Genomic DNA, 20,068 nt, shown 5'->3' with positions numbered 1-20,068 from the left:
TTGTTGTAACAAGCAACATGAAGCAAATTCACATGAGCCTGCTAAAGAAGTAGGCTTGGGAGAATGAGTGGTGCAAAACTTGAAATATTGATGGAAAAGAGGTGACCCTGGTGATGGGATTGGTGTTGAAACTTTGAATGCCTGAAGCAATTATATTATGAACAACTTTGTTTTTTTTCTTTTTTTTTATGAACAACTTTGTAAGTAACAGGGTTATCATAAAAAAAAATTTAATTTAGGTCAAGAGTGGGCAGTGCGATAGCAAAGCGGGTAGGGCGTTTGCCTTGCACGAGGCCGACACAGGTTCGACTTTTCCGCCCCTCTCGGACAGCCCGGCAAGCTACCAAGAGTATCCTGCCCGCACAGAAGAGCCTGGCAAGCTCCCTGTGATGTATTCAGAATGCCAAAAACAGTAACAACAAGTCTCACAATGAACACATTACTGGTACCCGCTCGAGCAAATTGATGAACAGTGGGACAACAGTGCTACAGTGCAGTACAGGTCAGGAGTAAAACATAAGGCAGGTCACCCCACCAGACAGCAAGCACACAGTTTGATAGAGGACTATACACTTTTTTTCTGTACTTCCATAATGCCACCAATTCCCACTTCTTCTTGGCTCCAGATTCTTTTTGTGTTGTTTCTGAATCACTATGAGATAGACCCTTACAAAGCTGTTCATGATTTCAGTCATACAATATTCTAGCAACCATCCCTCCACCAGTGTACATTTCCTAGCCATAGAGTCCCCAGATTCCCGCCCATCACCTCCCCCTTTCCACCCCCCTATGCCCTGCCTGCCTCTATGAAAGGAGCTTTTCTTCTCTCTCTCTCTCTCTCTCTCTCTCTCTCTCTCTCTCTCTCTCTCTCTCTCTCTCTCTCTCTCTCTCTCTCTCTCTCTCTCTCTCCTTTTGGGCACTGTGGTTTGCAATATTGATACTGAAAGGTATCAAGAATATCCCTTGCCTATTTTTAACCCTCAGATCTTGTCCAGTGTGGTCATTCCCAGCTACTATTGTCACTCTGGTCTCTTCTCTACCTTACCTCAGCCCCACATACACTTATGGTTGATTTAAACTATTGACCAATCCTAACCCCTGTTTTCTCTGGCCATGAATACTATCCTTCTACTATATATATTTTTATATACCACAAATGAATGCAGTCATTCTATATGTGTCCCTTTCCTTCTGGCTCGTCCCTCTCAGCATGATACTCTTCATGTCCGTTCATTGATAGTCAAATTTCATGACTTCATATTTCCTGACAGCTACATAGTATTCCATTGTGTATATGTGTCATAGTTTCTTTATCTGTTCTTCTGTTCTTGAGCACTCAGGTTGTTTCCAGATTCTGGCTATGGTGAATAGTGCGGCAATGAACATAGGAGTGCAGATGGTGTTTCTGCTGTGTGTTGTTTTTGGGCCCCCAGTTTATATTCTCAGAAGTGGTATTGCTGGGTCAAATGGGAGCTCAATTTCTAGTTTTTTGAGAAACATCTATATTGTTTTCCAAAAAGTCTGGACCAGTCAGCGTTCCCACCAGCAGTGAAGGAGAGTCCCTTTCTCCCCACATCCACGCCAACACTTGTTGTTTTTATTCTTTTGGATGTGTGCCAGTCTCTGTGGTGTGAGATGATATCTCATTGTTGTTTTGATCTGCATCTCCCTGATGATGATTCGTGATAAAGAGCATTTTTTCATGTGCCTTTTGGCCATTCAATTTTCTTCTTTAAGAAAGTTTCTGTTCATTTCATTGCCCTAATTTCTTGTGGTATTGGATATTATTTTTCTTGTAGAATTCAACCACTGCCTTGCATATTTTTGATATTAACTCATTTTCTGAAGGATAGTGGGTGAATGTCCTTTCCCATTTCTTTGGCTCTCTTTGTATCCTGGTCACTGTTTCTTTTGAGATGCAGAAGCTTCTTAGTTTAAGATAGTCCCATTTGTTTATCATTGCTTTCACTCACTTGGTCAACAGCATTTCATCTTTGAAGATACCTTTAACTTCAATATTGTGGAGGGTTTTGCCGACCTTTTCTTCGATGTACCTTATGGATTCTGGTCTGATGTTGAGGTCTTTAATGCATTTTTATCTGACTTTTGTGCATGGTGTTTGGTTGAGGTCTGAGCCCGTATTTTTGCACATAGCTGTCCAGTTTTGCCAGCACCATTTGGGAAAGAGGCTTTTCTTTTTCCACTTTATATTTCTTTGTCCCTTATCAAAGATTAGATGGTCATAAATTTGAGGGTGTATATAAGGTTATTCAACTCTATCCCATTGGTCTGCAGATCTGTCTTTGTTCCAATACCATGTTGTTTTAATTATTACCACTTTGTAGTATGGTTTGAGGTTGGGGAAGGTGATGCCGCCCGTCTTTTTTCCCCATTTTTTTTTTTTGCTTTAACTATTCATGAGGATTTATTGTTCTATGTGAATTTCAGGAATGTTTGATCAATTTCTTTGAAAATATCATGGGTTCCTTTATAGGGATCACATTGAATCTGTATGATGCTTTGGGGAGGATTGCCATTTTTACAATATTAATTCTCCCAATCCATCAGCAAGGGCTGTGTCTCCATTTCCTCGTATCCTCTTATTTCTTGAAGTAGTGTTTTATAGTTTTCTTTGTACAGGTCCTTTACCTCCTTAGGTAAGCTGATTCTGAGGTACTTGATTTTCTGAGGTATGATTGTGAATGAGCGAGCTGGAGTGATAGCACAGTGGGTAGGGTGTTTGCCTTGCACGTAGCTGGCCCGGGTTCGATTCTTCCATTCCTCTTGAAGAGCCCAGCAAGCTGCCGAGAGTATCCTGCCCACACAGCAGAGCCTGGCAAGCTCCCTGTGGCATATTCAATATGTCAAAAACAGTAACAACAAGTCTCACAATGGAGATGTTACTGGTGCCTGCTCGAGCAAATTGATGAACAATGAGAGGACAGTGCTACAGTGCAGATTGTGAATGGGATTGTTTTTTCATATTGCTTTCTTCTCGCTCATTATTTGCATACAGGAAAGCCATGGACTTTTGGGTATTGATTTTATAGCCTGCAACTTTACTATACAAGTCTATTGTTTCTAGGAGCTCTCCCAAGATGGTAGAGTCTTAAGGGTTCTCTAAGTATAGTATAATGTCATCTGAAAATAATGAGAGCTTGATTTCTTCCTTTCCTATCTGGATGACCTTGACATCTTTTTCTTGCCTAACTGCTATGGCAAGTACTTCCAGTACTATATTGAATAGAAGTCGCAAGAGCGGGTGTCCTTGTCTTGTCCCTGATATTAGAGGGAAGGTTTTTAGTTTTTCCCCATTGAGAATAATGCTTCCCGTGGGCTTGTGGTGGATGACTGTGACTATATTGAGGAAAGTTCTTTTAATTCCCATTTTTCTGAGATTTTTAATCATAAATGTGTGCTAGATCTTATCAAATGCTTTCCCAGTAATACTAAGCCAATCAGGCCAGTAGTCCAAGGTAAGGACTCAAGGATGTGGTGCTTCTCAGGCCCTGCAGTAACAGGAGTACCAGAGCCCCAGCAGTACTGAGAGACCTCCAAGTTCACAGCCAGAGTTTCTCTGAGGCATCTTCAGGGCCATAATAGGGGTGTGCAGGAGATTATCCAGTACAGAGGATAAAACTGCCTTAATTCCTATATTATCTTCCAGACTCTAAAAAAAAAATTAGGGTTTTTGGGCCACCTAGCATTGCTCAGAGCTTACTTCTGGTTCTGTACTCAGGGATCACTCCTGGTGGAGCTCAGGAGATCATATGGGTGCTGGTTATTGAACTTAGGTTGGTTGTAGCAAGCTCAGAGTCCTACCTGCTGTACTATTTCTCTAACACCTTAAAAAACTAAGGTAATTAATTCATTAAACAAAGTGAGTTCTTGGGGGAAGGATTTATGACCCGAACCAGGAAAGTTAGATACCACTCCAGAGATGTCAAGTGCAGGGCCAGATTGGATCTGTACTTTAGTCACACTGTGGGGAGAGTCTGGAGGGGGAAAATCTGGTTCTGTGGGTACTTTATTGAGCAAGCAAGAGTCTGTGGTGACTTTGACCTGGAAGATGTAGGCTGGAAGGGAGCTCAGGCTAGAGAGGATTTGTGTGTGGGTGGAGAGGTAGAGTGAGAAAGGATTCTTTCTAGTCCAGAAAGGACACATAATACATGATACTTTCCTTGAATTAATGTCACGCGAATACTGGATTTGCAATACAGTTCTGGAGTTGAAAGTAGAAACAGAAAACTCAAATTATAAACCACCATCAAACACATGAAGGATGATTAGGTCATCTGTACACTGAATATGGCATATGCTGCTCTCAGGTATCACTTATTTTCCATCTTAACCCACCCTCCTACAGAGGGGGAGATGATTTTAGTTCTGCCAAATGGCTATTGGTTAAAATTACTCCTTGAGAACAAGGCAGATATTGAATAACAGCACCAGAACTCCAATCTACAATGGTAAAATACCTAAACTATGTTCTTCCAGTTTGACAATTTTCCTCTGAAACCTTCAAAGTCCAGCCAGCTTTATCATTAAATGTGGATTAATAAATTGCAATTGATGAGAAGATTTCAAAGGTAATAAAATGCCATGTACAAAATGGTCTTTTCCTTGGCAACCTAAGTTTATGGTCCAGCACTGAGGTTATTTGTATTTTCTGCCAACCTCATTTGCTCTTTAGTATATTCTGATCTGTCATCCAGTGAGCACATGGTAACACAATCCCTGGAGAGGTGGTAAGAGAAGCAGAGCCCTGTTGAGCAGATTCCTTCTTCTTCAGGTAAATCTCCCAACCTTCTCCCTATGCCTTCAAAGCCCAGAGTCAAATACTCATCTCAGATTGGATTTTTATGATCAAGAAAGATTTACAAAGATCAAATTCATTTAAACAGACTGGAGAGTTCCCTTGTTTTGTTTTTCAAAATGACTCATTCTCCTCTCTCAAATGTAAGCCAGGGCTGGAGAGGTGAAACATCAGGAAGGTTTGTCTTTTTGCTATTTCTTTCTCATGGTCAAAGTTCACTGATTCATCAAGACTGAAGCGATAATGCAAGTGGGACTCTTGCATGCAGCTGACCAGAGTTCAATTCCCAGCACCCTTTGTGACTCCCCAAGCCTGCCATAAATGATCCCTGAGCATAGAGCTAGGAGTAAGTTCTGAGTACTGCCGGGTGTGGCCCAAAAACAAACAAATAAACAAAAAATCGGTGATTCAGTCCATAAGTTTGACTTTATTTATAAACACATGTATGTGCAGACATTGTAGAAGAGTCATAACCATACTAGAGACTGGGAGAGGCAACAACAATGGGAAGAAATGCAAAATGAGGGGGTATGTTGCCACAAACAGGTCAACCTGTACCTGCAGAGCGAGTGCATCAGCAGCCTGATGTTGCCTTCAGGCTTCCTGATACTCCAAAATTGCCGCTGTGCCTTTGGCCAGACCCCAACAACTTGGGAACAAGTTTACCAAGAAATTAAACAGCCAAAAGTTAGGTATATGGGAGTCACACCCACAAAACACCTCCGGCTCAGCAATACAAGCTCACTCAGAGTTGGGATCGGCTACCTCCCCCACTTCTCAATACACATGGAAGAACTGGCAGTCACCCCCATGAACCAACTCCAGCACTACCGTGTAAGCCCTACTATTGGCCTTGCCTCAGAGACGCCTAAAAAAATCTTGAAAGAGATCAAAAGTCACAATTAAGTTCAGATCCATACATGGCTGACCAGTCTGGAGTAAATTTGAGGGAGCAGGTTGGCCTATACCCGCCCAAGAAGTGTCCCCGGCAGCCACTTGCTTCCACAATCCAAAATTGCCGCCATACCCCAAGCCTGACTCCACCATCTCAGGATAGACCTCACCAAGATATAATCTGCTGAAAATTTTGTATTGTGGATCTTAGCATACCAACAGCCCTGGCCCAGAGACACAGCAGCAAGTCCCAGAAGACACCACAGTGCCAGAGATCTCTTCGGGTCCCATACCAAGCCACTATCACCGGGACACCCTAGATGAAGCAGGTTCAGTCTCCCCGCCTACTCCAGATGGAATCCCAGTGACCTAGAGCTTCCACAAGCAAGGCCCAGGTATGCAGGTTTCAGGACTATATCCCCAGGCTACATGGTGGCAGAGGACCTGGGCTGTCCCTCCCCGGGTCCCCACCTGCCCATAAAACTGTCTGTTATGCCCACAACTAGCCTCCAGGAACTATCTTAGCACACCAACAGCCCTGGCCCAGAGACACAGCAGCAAGTCCCAGGTGACACCACAGCGCCGGAGATCTCTCCAGGCCCCATACTGAGTCAATATCACTTGAGCATCCCAGATGGAACAGGTGAAGTCTCCCCACCTACTCCAGATGGAATCCCAGTGACCAAGAGCTTTCAAAACAAGGCCCAGGTATGAAGGTTCAGGACTAAATCTCCAGGTCGCTTGGTGGCAGAGGACCTGAGCTGTCCCTCCCCGGGTCACCACCTGCCCAGAGGACTGGCTGTTACACCCACAATTTGCTCTGGATGCCATCTTAGCGCACCAACATCCCTGGCCCAGAGGCTCCCAATTGAATCCCAAAATGGATTAGTGCCATGCAGAGATGTCTCTGGAACCCAACCATTTACAATCTAGAAATTTACATTTGCAATCACACCTGCGTGAGCTCTCGTAATACTCTAAATGAGTTATGGAAAATATATTATCTAGTGCCTGCTCCTGTCAGGTAGGCTTGGATGGTGGTGGGAAAATTCGAGCAAAATTAATGAGAGAGAACATTGGGGAAATTGTCTGCCTTAGAGGCAGGATGAGGACTGTGATGTGTATGTATGTGAGGGGGTGATACTTGGGACATTGGTGGTGGAAAATGTGCACTGATGGAGGGATGGGTGTTTCATCATTGTATGGCTGAATCTCAAACATGAAAGCTTTGTAACTCTATCTGACGGTGATACAATAAAATAAAAAAAGTAATGTGGAGTTCATGCCCAATTCAATCAGCTTAATCAATGGCTGGACAAATAGCAGTACTCTTACATTATTTTTTTAAAAAAAGAAAAAGAAATACAACATGAAAAAATGCTTGCCAACTATAAAGAGATGGTCTTCTAGAAGACTGTCTGGCAAATTTCCTGGTCTCCAATAAATATCTTGGTATCTAAATAAATACCAGCAATTATCATTATTAATATAACTGTTTTCCTACTGCTAAAGATATACTGTCCCCTGGGCACTCTGCATACTTTATCCTATTTAATTCTCTAAACCCTTTTTGCAGGGGCATATTGGTATTGGCATCTTGGGAATAATACTAATAGTTAAACCACTGAGAACACAGCCTGACACTAGCTTAACAGTTTGCATCACCTTCCCCACAATCCTAAAAAGTAGCTATGATAATTATACTCATTCTGTAGGTAGTGAAACTGAGACTTGGAGAAGGTAGGTGACTTGTCCAAGGCCACAAGGTAGTCAGTGACAAAGGCTGAGTTTAGAGTCAATTCTGTCTGGCTCTAAAAACCTAAGTTGCTTTGTTTCATATAATGCATACCCATGAATCTAAAAAATAAAAACAAAAACTTTGCCTCACTCTTATTGGGGTTTCCAAAGAACTTTCAGTTCATCCCCTTGTATTGAAATAAGAGAGGATTTTTCTAAATCAAAACTTCTGTAACCCAAGTGATGCCCTTCTGTTACCTGTCAACTATGAACAGAGTGTTGTAAAGTGCACACAACTCTTCTCTGTGGGGTTAGATTGACAAGCCTGTAGGAAGGATGTCAGTTATCTGTTCAGGAAATGTGAGCACATATCACAGACAGTTGCAAGTGTCAGTAATTACTGATTGTGAAATGAGTATCTTCCCACAAACTCAGGAGACCCTGAACTTTTTTTACATCTTCTCAGGAGAGTGGCAGTACAACCCAAGAGAAGCAGGCATACAGAGAAGTGTCAGCTACCTGGTCTGGCTCAGTCGGCAGAGATGACACAGGACACAGAAAGGAACTCTGATACAAAGGAGTTGGCATCCATAGCAATGAAAAAGGCAGGTGCCTATGAGGTCATCATGAACACAGCCAGGAACAATAAGGTCTGGGTCAGAAATTAGGCCACCTGAGCTCCACTTTAATCTCTGTTGCTCGGAAGCTTAGCATCCGATTAGATCATTGTTCTAACAATGATCATTCACATCTCTTAACATCATTCACATCCTCTGAAAAATGAAATTTGGTTAGACTGCATGTACGAATTAAATAAGAACACAGGTAGGGAAAGAATTGTCAATAAAAGGCCAGTGTTTCAACTTCACACACACACACACACACACACACAAACACACACACACACCATGTAACAATTTTTTCAAGAAGTCAACAACAGGGACCTGAATGATAGTACAGTGGGTCAGTGGGTAGGGCATTTGCCTTGCATGTAGGAGATGTGGGTTTGATCCCCTGCATCCCATATGGTCTCCCAAGCACTGCTAGGAGTAGTTCTCGAGCACATAGTCAGGAGCAATCCCTGAGAATTGCCAGGTGTGACCCAAAAAGAAAAGAAAAAGTCAATACCATATCCAAGGAATTTTTTTTCTCATGCATTTTATTTCTCCTGAATTATTAACTTCACCAATACTTTGCACAGAACTGCTCGGTTGGAAACAAGCCATCTGAATAATGTAGGTGAGGATCTTACAGAGAACTCTAACTCCTGAATCCCCATCAGCTATGCACAGAAGGTACTGGACACATTACTATTTAGCAAGCACACCTCCTTCTTCATAGACCAGTAGGTGGCAACACTTACACCTAAAAATCAAATGTACAACATATGTCCGAGAGAAGGCCACACTCATCAAATGTACGACATATGTCCGAGAGAAAGCCACACTCTTGTAGAGAGAGGTCAAAATGGTGGGTGTTTGTAACAGAGAGAAGAGGAGAACTAGAAGTATAGCAGCTGAAACTCTTATCCCCAGACTTAACATATTCTCTCTCTAGTCACCTCCCAAATCCCTGGTCCCTCCCAGTGTGTTGCCTAATTTGGAAAAATGTCCAGATGATGGATGACTCCCTCTTTATGATGAATTTCTCATATATCTGGAGAAGTTCTCTACACAAGGAATATTTAGACCTATCAAAGTTTCCCTGTATCTCACTCTCCACTCCATCAAAACTGCTGAGAATTCAGCCATTCCTCATGGAACCTCAGACCGGGCACATCATGAGGAGACAACATCAAGGACTCCCCTAACAGTCACTGTCAGTCCTGTCAATTAAAGCCTCAGGGCACAGGATTCACCCATTCCCCTCACTAAAGTTCCTTTAGTCTGTCTTCTGCTTTGAAAATGGGGGTAATGCCTGATCCCTGAGAGTAAGGATCTGAAAATATCTGAGAGTGAAAATTACTGATGTCACTTCAAACTCCTATGGACTTTTCTTGCCTGCACTCGACCTTTGGCCTAACATTAGCCATCTGGATAAGGGACCGTGGGCCTCAAAAAGGAAAGTAGAACAAGAAAACGGGCAGTATTCTTCACTCTTATCATTTCTAACTGGACTTGTGAGAGACAATATATACACGGTCACGGTCCTCCCATTGTTCATCGATTTGCTCGAGTGGGCCCAGTAACGTCTCCATCATGAGACTTGTTGTTACTATGTTTGGCATATTGAATACGTCCCGGGTAGCTTGCCAGGCTCTGCCGTGCGGGTGATATACTCTCGGTAGCTTGCCGGGCTCTCCGAGAGGGGTGGAGGAATCGAACTCGGGTCGGCCATGTTGGCCGCTTGTAAGGCGAACGCCCTACCGCTGTGCTATCGCTCCAATATATATGCTTCTAAATTTAAGATTTAACACCATGAGTTCTGAGAGAGTACAGCAGGTAGGGCATTTGTCTTGCACACAACTGACCTGGATTCAATCCCCAACACCTCATATGGTCCTCTGAGCTCACCAGGAGTGATTCCTTAGCACAGAGCCAGGAGTAAACCATGAGCACCATGTGGTGTAACCCAAAAGCCAATTAAAAAATAAAATATTTGACACCTCAAAATAACTTTTCTAGTCCCCTTTAGAGATGAAATGAGCACCTACAGGACTTGGTCTAGACAGGGAGATGATTTCTAGTGGCCCTTCCAATGCTGTTTCTAAAACTATGGCATAAAAGGATACTCCCTAATAAAAACACAGTGTGCTAGATAGAACCTTCACTGAGGATGTTCAAGGGTGGCAGAGTGGTGGAGAATGAGGGGAATGCCAGTAAAAACAAACTTCATGTCGATAACCTCTGAGTCATCACTTTTGCTTGTTTTATTCACTGGACTCTCAAATAATATTTTAGTACAAAGAGGGTTTCACAACCAACACAAAGCTTTTAAATTGCAGACATATTTATTATACTATCCTATATTTTCCAATCTGTTCGAAAGCTCTCATTCCCTCAATCACATGATTGTACCCCACCCCTGCATAGTCCTCTTCCTCCATCCCTAAACAGCCAGTTGCCTCATTCAGTTGCCTTTTCAGCTGCCAGCAATCCCCTTTCCCTACACATCTTTTCCCCTGGTGAAGCCCAGCTCACCCTTCATAAAGCAAGAAAATAACTCTGCTCTTTCTCCCTGCTCCCCAGAAAAAAAAAATATTCCTAAGAACCATGCCCAGCACATAGGACTCCAGGAGCATATTATACACACTCTTTAGTAGTAAAACTGGCCACATGGAATCATCTGTTCATTAAATTATTTCTGGATTGAAACAGCACTGTTTTGAAGACCAGGACATCTGACCAAATGGACCTTTTGTGTTGTCATTCACTGCAATACCAAGATTAGTTACCAATGTGTGTTACATGACAGAAAGAAATTAGAAACTCTGGTTATTTAGGAAATTTGTCAGTTAGTGGATAAGGAGGTTGGAATAAGTTAAACTACATATTAATGGTAAACTGTATATCTAAGTAAAATCACAAGCATCCAAGTGTAGGTAGTCATGAGATTCTTATCTTTCCAGGGAAAAGTGTGTTTTATTTTTTCATTGTTTTAAGTAAAATTTTTTAAGTTACTGATTTCTATAATAAAAGCCTGCTCATATATTTAAACAATCCCTTTTGTAAGATATTCTCTTTAACTTTGAGATTCAGTTGCTGCATGCATTTATTGACTGTTCACCATAACAATTCTCTGCTTTATACAGGGTCCCATTACTGCCTTCCCTCATAAAAAATTGATTCCCAACAGTGGAAAGCGACCTTTAACAAGTACTTTTTACTTTTGGCATAATTTGGTAAAATCTGAAAGAAAGAACACTTCAATGTATAAAAGCTTCTCCACCTTTCGCCTGCTCTCAGTTGAGTCTCTCTCCTAAACACCTTTGAATGGAGAATCTTTGCTTCCTGTGTCTAAGAGAATGCTATTAACATTATCAGGGTTAGGGCAGGCTGTAAATGACATGAAATTTCTGTCATGGAGAGGAGAAGAAGGAGAGGGCTGAACAGAGCTCAACAGACATGCTTTACATGTGCAAAGCCCAGGTTCAATCCCCAGCACCATCTGATCCCCCATAAGCACTGCAAGGAACATCTCCCCAGCATGGGGCTGATAGCCCCTAAACACAGCTGAGCATGACCAACCCCCATAAAAAAAGATAAAAAGTTAAAATGCTAAACATATACGGTGATAATATTCACTGTGCGGCAGTGCCCTCTTTGGCACAGTCTGGATCATTGCATATTGCACATTGTACATTGTCTTTCTGGAGTATTCTACCGATAGCTTGTCTACTAACCTGATAGAACCACAGATTTTTCTTCATTGGGTTAAAGGTCACATTGAAAACCACAATATTCTCTACTCTCTCTCTCTCTCTCTCTCTCTCTCTCTCTCTCTCTCTTTCTCTTTCTCTCTCTTTCTGTGTGTGTGTGTGTGTGTGTGTGTGTGTGTGTGTGATCCAACCCGTGCATGTCCTTACACATTCAAGGCAAGTCCTGAACTGATCTACATCCCAAACCTCGATCACCATATTTTGCTCAACCTCAAATCACCCATCATCTGGGGTACACAGAAGAGAATTGGTGGAGAATATTGGCATCTGCTGGTAGTTTATCCCAGGGCCTTTTCCTCTGACTTGGGGCTATAAAAGACTTGACCTTTCACAAGTGCTAGTGAATACCAGCCATTGCTAATCACCCTAGGCAAATGAGTTCTGGAGGTGATATGGGCATTTTTAAATTTAATGTGGTACATCAAATATCAAGAAGGGAATGTTTGTTTGACCAAATGTGACTGTCTCTCTAAATTAAATTTGCAACCATAAATCCATGCCTATTTCAAATGTATTTCAAAAGTATCTGATAAAAATTTTAGTTATCATAAGCCTTATACATTGGTGAGTTTTTTTAAGATGGAGAGACGTTCATAGGACATATGAATATTTGGCTAAAACTGTGGATCCTAGAGCTAAAAGGGGGTGTTAGTTGCTTCCTAATCCCTTCCTTCTGCACTAAAAGAGCAACCTAATCTATATGTGCAAACTCAACTCTACTTAGGAGAAGACAGTACCTACCAATACCTGCCAAGCATCCAAGAAAATCTTAAGATCCTCATACTCAGTGCTTACCCACTCTATATTTTCCTTCAGAAAGAGTCCTAGGGGCCAGAATGATAGCACAGTGGATAAGGTGCTTGCCTTGCATACCACCAACCCGGGTTCAGTCCCCAATGCGGTGTCCTATATGCACATCTGACCATTCCAGGAGCGATTCCTGAGTGCAGAGCCAGGGTAGCCCCTGTTGTGCCCCCCTTTTCCCCCCAAAAAACAAAGAGTCTTTACAGTCTTCCTTTAGAGACCAGCTCTTAATTGCTGACTCACGCTAACATTTAAACACCAGCTGTTGGAAGCAGCAATTTAGGAAGGGATGCAGATAGACTGCTCAAGGTAAACCCTCTGACAGCAACAGGAAGAAACAATTGGCAGTCTATGCTACAAGAAGGAGATGGAAGATTATTTCACCAAGTGGATAAATGTGGGGGCTGACATTAGAACTCATAATAAATAGCAGCCAGTATTATTTATTGTTGGAAAGATGGCCTTGCTAGCCCTGAGAGTGTCTCCATGATACAGAACAACACAGTAACTGATGTAAAACTAAATTGTATCCAGTATATTTTGCAGCAAAAGCCAATGTAACAGAATCTTTGGGTGTCAGAGTAGGAAGACCCATAAGAGAGCATTTCAATTTCTTTATTTCTCAAAGAAGGGGTGTGAAGGGAAAGGCAAATTGAAGATATAGTTGAAACAGCTCTCAGCCCTACTGCTCCACTGCCCTGATGAACAGTGCCTCTGAGGTGAGAAAATTAGTCCCTGTATCACATTATTCATGTATGGGGTCATTGCCGTTTACTTCTCTGCTTTTGCTTTCTTGCATTAATCTCACATCCTTTAAAAATAAACATGCTCTCTTTATTCCCCAAAGATATTGTTCTTGATTTGTGATGAGAGAATCATAGGATTAGCCCTTAAAAAGGCAGAACTGAAGGTAAATTCACTCTGAGCTCCTCTTTCAACCTACTCCATCCCACTTCTGATGGGTTTTCTCCAAGTTGTTGTACTTTTGTCCCCTAACTTGGAAGCCTGAACCCCACACCCAGTTTCCAAACACAATCTGGTGAATTCATTCAACTCCCATAAATTTGTCATACCGCAGTCTCTCTAGCTGACCTCTAACTACAGTTCAGAGGATGATTCTGCTAGAAGTGGACCATACACCCACCTTAGAAAACAGCTTCTGTTTTCCTTCCCAGTTATCCCTCCTTCTAGAGTCCATTCACATTCTTCTCTTCCCATAACCTTTTCATTGTATCACTATCACTTTCCCTTGTACTCTACTGTCTTTATCCAATCAATCCCTCAAAAACCCTCAAAGCCGGTTATCAAACACATGTCTCAGCTTCTCTGATTTTGCTCCAGCTCCTGTTCATGTCTACACTGTCAAGCTGATACAGCATACAATGTACTCTGACTTCCTGGTTTATCTCCCCTTGAAAACTGACCCAAGTCTCATTTATCTTTGTAGTCCCAGAAATGAGCACCCTGTCAAGCATATGGTAAGCACTCAAAGGGGGTTCATTAAAGTATCTTTCGTATGTGCTAAATGTCCCTGTTCATAATTAGTCACTTACATTTATGCAGGTTTCTGACGCTTAAAGAGCAGTGACAGAGACACATAAAACAAATGGGAATTTTTCTAAATAAATATATTTCTAATCATTGTCTCTTAAATTGGTTCTCCTTGCTTTCTCTGACATTCAGGTTAAAAATTTTCTACCAGGGAAGCTGAAAGACAGCGTCACTTTTTAATTGACTCATAAAACTTTGTGTATTTGTTCCAAGGTCCCAGATCTTCCCATTACCTTCTACCCGCAATGATTAATCACTAAGAGACTAACTTATCTCCTAAGGGCACTGTCCTTATGTGTGTTCGTCTTACACAGGTGTGTGCTATGCAGAGTTTGGAGTTCGTGTTCCCAAAACCACAGGGTCAGCCTACACCTACAGTTATGTGACCGTTGGGGAATTTGTGGCTTTTTTCATTGGCTGGAACCTGATCCTGGAGTATCTGATTGGCACTGCAGCTGGCGCCAGTGCTCTGAGCAGCATGTTTGATTCACTGGCAAATCATACCATCAGCCGATGGATGGTGGACACCGTGGGAACCCTCAATGGCCTGGGTGAGGATATCCCTTCCTTTTCTCCTAACATGTGATCTCACTGTATGGAATTTCCCTTTAAGATTGCAATTGGAGAAAATGTACCAAAAAAATCTTAGTATATGTTGTATTTTCTAGTTCCTATTCCTCCTCAATGAATCCACCCTAAGGAAATCAATCTAATGTCCATAAAATTTGCATCTGAAAAGATGTTCATCACAATTATTTATGATTATAAATTAGAGGAACCATGGATGTTGTTCAATGGTACAGCACATGCCTATAGCATGTGAGGCCCTTAGCAATCCCCAACATCCCAGCCTGCCCCAAACCCCAGCATCACCAGAAGAACTCTAATTTTTTTTAAAAAGTAGTGACAGTCAAAATATTCTACAATGAAAGAGTAGTGGAATAATTTGTGAAAGCATATTATGTGTCTAACAATTAAAATAATGACTAGGAAGACCGGTAATAGCATGAACTGTAGTTTGGGTTTCATCGTCTCACAAAAGGATGCAAAAATTACAAGCCATATCAATATAAAACCAAGGCAGAGGGAAGAACTATAGGAATAATTACTGTGAACATAATTCATCAGAACATATTTTAAATTTTCCTTGAATAATATTCTTTAGACCCTGGAGATAATGCAGTAGTTAGTGTGCATATAAGAAAAGTCCAACCTGGGTTTGATCCCCAGAACCACGTCCTTCAACTCTGGAGATACCAAAGTAGGTCTGGGTGGTCTTGCTGATCCCCAGTACCACAGAGCCCTAGCATCAACCAAATAACCTGGTTGTCTGAGAGTTGCTGAATTCTCAGTTGTCTCCAGTCTTTTGAGCAGCATTTTGAGAGATTCCCCCCCCCCCACCAAAAAAAGTACACAAGAGCTTCTCCAGCAATAACAGAATCAATCCAGTGGTACTTGGTCAAAAAATATTAACCATTGGTAGCAGGGATTTAGCCAGAGCTTCACACATACAAAGGCAGATGTACCATTCCACACCTTTGATCTACGTCCACAGCATTAAAATATATTCCTAAGAGGAACAAAAAATTAAGTCTTAGTAGGAGTCAAAAAGGATTCTATAACTCAGTGATAAGTTATCAAAAGCTCACATACAAACACCATAAGATTTCAGATTCACATACAAACACCATAAGTCTTCAAGTCCATCTCTTGCCACCAACTTTCTATCCTGATGTTTAACCTTATTCTTTTGCATCCATGAGAAGCTAAACAATAATTGAGGAAGCTCTGAGGTCTTTCCCCAGAGCTTTTAACAACTAAATCTGTGGTTGAGTGAAAGTCACTCATTTTCAGCATCTCTCTCAGACTTAGGAGAAATGCTAAGCGGCTTTCTGCCACTCTACCTTGTTTTCACCATCGCCACTGCTCATTTCTCCGAGAAAACCCTTCGTGTGGCCGAGTGGGATGGAGAGAGAGGAAAAGGGTGGGGGGACCTGGTTGTCTAGGTGAAGCCCCGCCCGGACAGGCTGCGGGCCCCGCCAGGGACGACGCACCCCCGCCTGCCCACAACCTTTCTGCCCGCCTCTTCCCTAGCCGTCACCCATCCAGTACCGTCCATCGGGACGGACACCAGGAAAAGATCAAAGTGTGACAATTATGTCCAGTCACTAAACTTATTTCAAAGAATTCAGTTCAGAAGAGTCCTCCCAACTCATATTCCAACCCCTTTGCATTAAGAACAAAAGTTCAGAGAAATGAGCACTTGCCCGAGGTTAGACTTCTGTCTCTGAGCTGAAATTCATGAATTTAACTCTAGGATGTCAGTCCCTTCTTCACACTATAGAGGGCAGGAGTCCACTGGGCAACAGACAAGACCAAGTAAGTGGGGTGTGTTCACTGATGATTCTTTCCCATGATCACATACAAACAAATGGAAAGAACACTCTCTTTCAATAAATTTCAAAAGCACAGAGTATTTCCTTTGCTGATCAGAAAACTTTTGGAATGGTGGACTGTAATATGAACAACACTGTTCAAATTACATAAAACTGCTTTCAAATAGCCTGTTAGGTGCATACATACATCCTGTACATCCTAGGACTGTCCTGGCTTCAGATATTCTGCCTTGGTTCCATAGCATGGTAAGATCGCCAAATTGTTTTATCTCTGTATCAAAACCTTCCTACATGCAAACAAATACTTATAGAAGCCTGTGTCTGCTACCAATTATGTGTACATGCACCCATATATGCAAACATAGTGGCTTTTTTTGTCCATCACAAACTGACTCTTCTCAGCTCTGAGTCTACATGCCCTGAGTGGGGCTTGGACTTTGCATGACGTCTTTGCCCACCCTAAACAATGTATTAACCTCTATTTTATCTCTCTAGGGAAAGGTGAAGAATCATACCCCGACCTGCTGGCTCTGGTGATTGCCATCATTGTCACCGTCATTGTTGCTCTGGGGGTGAAGAATTCTGTGGGCTTCAACAATGTCCTCAACGTATTAAACCTAGCAGTGTGGGTATTCATCATGATAGCAGGCCTCTTCTTCATCAATGGGAAATACTGGGCCGAGGGCCAGTTTTTGCCTCACGGCTGGTCAGGGGTGAGTTCATCGTTTGGGTCTCTATACCTGAAACTTGCTCTGCCTCCCTCCCTGCACCCCCTCCCCTCCTGTGACCACTCTAAGGCATACTTTCAAGAAAATGGTCCTCTAATCCACAGTCCTCATAGCATCCTTTTTTTTTAAATCTTCCTTTTTTGAAAATCTGAATTTAATTGAAAAAAGATAGTTCTTATGTTTGCTTCACAAACATCTGTTGAAAATCCATTTTTTTACAAAGAACAATAATGGACTCCATGCTTCAGCCACTTGTACTCAATCTAATACTATGCCTAGTGCTTTGTATGTCCTATCCTATTTAATCTTCCCAATAACTGTGCAAAGAGGATATTTAAATTCTGGTCTAACAGAAGGGAAGAAAAACTCACATTCTTCAAGTCAAATAACTCTCTTTTAAGCATGCCATGACTGTTTCTAAAGACTCTATAAGGACAGCTCAACCCTACAGAAGAGTTCTTTCAGGCAGAGTTCATAAATAGACAAGGTGACTAGGAGGTTGAGGACTGAACAAGTAGGGAAGGGGGAGAGTGTGTTTCGGGTACAAAAGTGGAAAAGTACAATTTGTAAATCTGATTCCAATACTTGATCCAAAGTGGAGAGTCCCACTGGACTGTGAGAGTGGTAAAGCAGGCCCAGTGGGATGCTGTCTAGAAGTCACTTTCCAAAAGGTTATTGGTGGCAGAGAAGTCACCTAGATGGCTCAGGGGGTATCAAGAGAGTGGACATACCACGGAGCATTTAAGACATCATCCTATGATGTGGATGGTATGGCTTGTACAAGAAAAAAAGGAGATGTCAGAGTGCCACATTCTTTCTGCTGGCAAGTAGTTCTAAGTTGCACCTGGATTCTTTCTTCAGAATAACTAAACATTCTTAGTCTGTGATTTATTGGTCAAATTAACCAGTTCATATTTTTCTTTAAATGACATGTAAATCAGACACCTTTGCACTTTAATGGATCTTAAAGGCCACCTAGCCCTATCCCCTCGTTTAACAGACAAAAAAAAAAATAAGACCAAAGGCAAATACACCAGTACTGACAGTAGAAGTAAATTCAGGATTCTACCAGCTTTTCCCTCATAGGTTTTGCTTAGATTTTTCTCCAAGATGTCCGGGGACCAGAAATCTCTGTTTAAGAATACTCCTGTTTGTTCTGTACCATGCCACGCTGTTCAATTTAGAGAAATAAGCAAGGGAGCAATTGAAGCCAAGGAATCTAAGCTTCTGCTTTTCTGTAGGGATTCCCCAGAACCACAAAGCTCATCCTTCCTCCTATCAATGAATATGTCCCCAAACTGATTAAAGCCAGAAGAAAGGACAAGGAAACATGGTTGACCCCATTCTGAATATTTAAGTCTATTTTCTTATGAAATTAATCATTCCTTTTTTATCAAATAAGAAAACCAACAAATCACAAGAGTTACAAAATAAATGTTTTTCCTGAACCCTATTGCATTTCCATCTTGCCCACGAAAAATGCTCTCAAACTTTTCTTAGTAATGTAAGAAATCACTGAGCCATGAATTTGCTGTAAGACTGGCCCACAGCTAAATTCTATCCTTTCAGGTTTTCTCATCTGTGAAGTAGAAAAACTAATTGCCTGAATGCTTTCCTAAAATAATAAAATGCGGTGCTTTCATGTTCACGTTTGTAACCACACAATGATGTGACAAGAGCAATGTTGACAATGACAGGAATAAGAATTTACACTTAATGAGCTACCTGTTGTCAACTCTATGTCATTGTACTCTATGAAAATTATATCACTCTATCTTAGCCAAATTTTAAAGCAGGTATTACTATCCTTAGCTAAAAGATCAAAAATCTAACACTCAGAGAAGTTACCTTACTTGGTTGACTTACCCGACGTCATTAGCTAAATGATGCCAGGACCATAATCCCTGCTCAGGCTTGTGTCACTCCAAAGCAATTCCTACTATGTTGAGTACCTTTCATCGGATGACTGCTCGGTAGATATGTTTTTTTGGAATAAAAGGCAATTGTGTAATTAATCTGATATGTTACATTTTCATTTTCTTTGTCACAGAGTCTTGGGGCTAGGAGGATGACATCATGAGGATGACAGATGGGCATATAGTTAAGCCACCCAGACTAAAACTGCATTGTTACTAGCTTGTCAAAACAATTTTAAAACTTTTCTCGTTTACTTGCTTCAGGCATCCAACTCCAGTCAGTTGCATGCAAGTCAAATGCCTTCACCACTGTACTATCTCCTCACCCCCTCACATTTTCTTTTCAAATTCCTCCTATTAGTTCATCTAAACAACATGCCCTGTTACCTAGATGCCATACAAAGCAAAGAAAAGGTTCACATCCTCTTCCCAAATACACTTTGTCTATGCCTGCTAAAGAGGATTAGTCTTTTGCCTTTCCTCTTGTGCTTTCTTCTGGGGTCTTTGTTCTCTTTGGGACTGTCATTTTTCTCATTCAGGGTCAGAAAACTAACTTCCTTGGGGCCCCAGCTTTGGGGGCTCTCTATTTCCCAGGTTCCCTCTAGCTTTTATAACAGGAAAATAATATCTGAATGTAACAAAAAAGCATGCTTTTCTACACTTAATATTTCCTTGATGAGAACTCTTTCATGTATACTTTTCATTTAATATTTCTAACAACCCTGCAAAACAAATACAATTGCCTCAACTTTTTTAAGGAAAGATAAAGACAGAGTTTTTAAGTAAAATCAAGCAAAATACTAATCTTGGGGGTGTGTAAAGGGAACATCTGATAGTTCTCCAGGGTT

General features: G+C 41.6%; 1 protein-coding gene across 2 annotated transcripts in view; it reads left to right on the top strand.

The window, feature by feature from the left end:
- Positions 1–20,068, top strand: part of SLC7A14 (solute carrier family 7 member 14) — a 139,800-nt gene that overhangs the window by 90,522 nt on the left and 29,210 nt on the right. For both annotated transcript variants that reach the window (XM_056110619.1, XM_056110620.1), the window contains exons 3-4: positions 14,495–14,731; positions 17,072–17,289. In XM_056110619.1, the coding sequence (XP_055966594.1) occupies positions 14,495–14,731; positions 17,072–17,289 (455 nt within the window). The remainder of the gene's footprint in view (positions 1–14,494; positions 14,732–17,071; positions 17,290–20,068) is intronic.

The sequence above is a fragment of the Sorex fumeus genome, unplaced genomic scaffold, assembly GCF_029834395.1.
Source record: "Sorex fumeus unplaced genomic scaffold, SorFum_2.1 ptg000010l, whole genome shotgun sequence".
Lineage (NCBI taxonomy): Eukaryota > Metazoa > Chordata > Mammalia > Eulipotyphla > Soricidae > Sorex > Sorex fumeus.
Note: the sequence above shows the minus strand (reverse complement) of the source record. Positions and strands in the feature narration are given on the sequence as shown.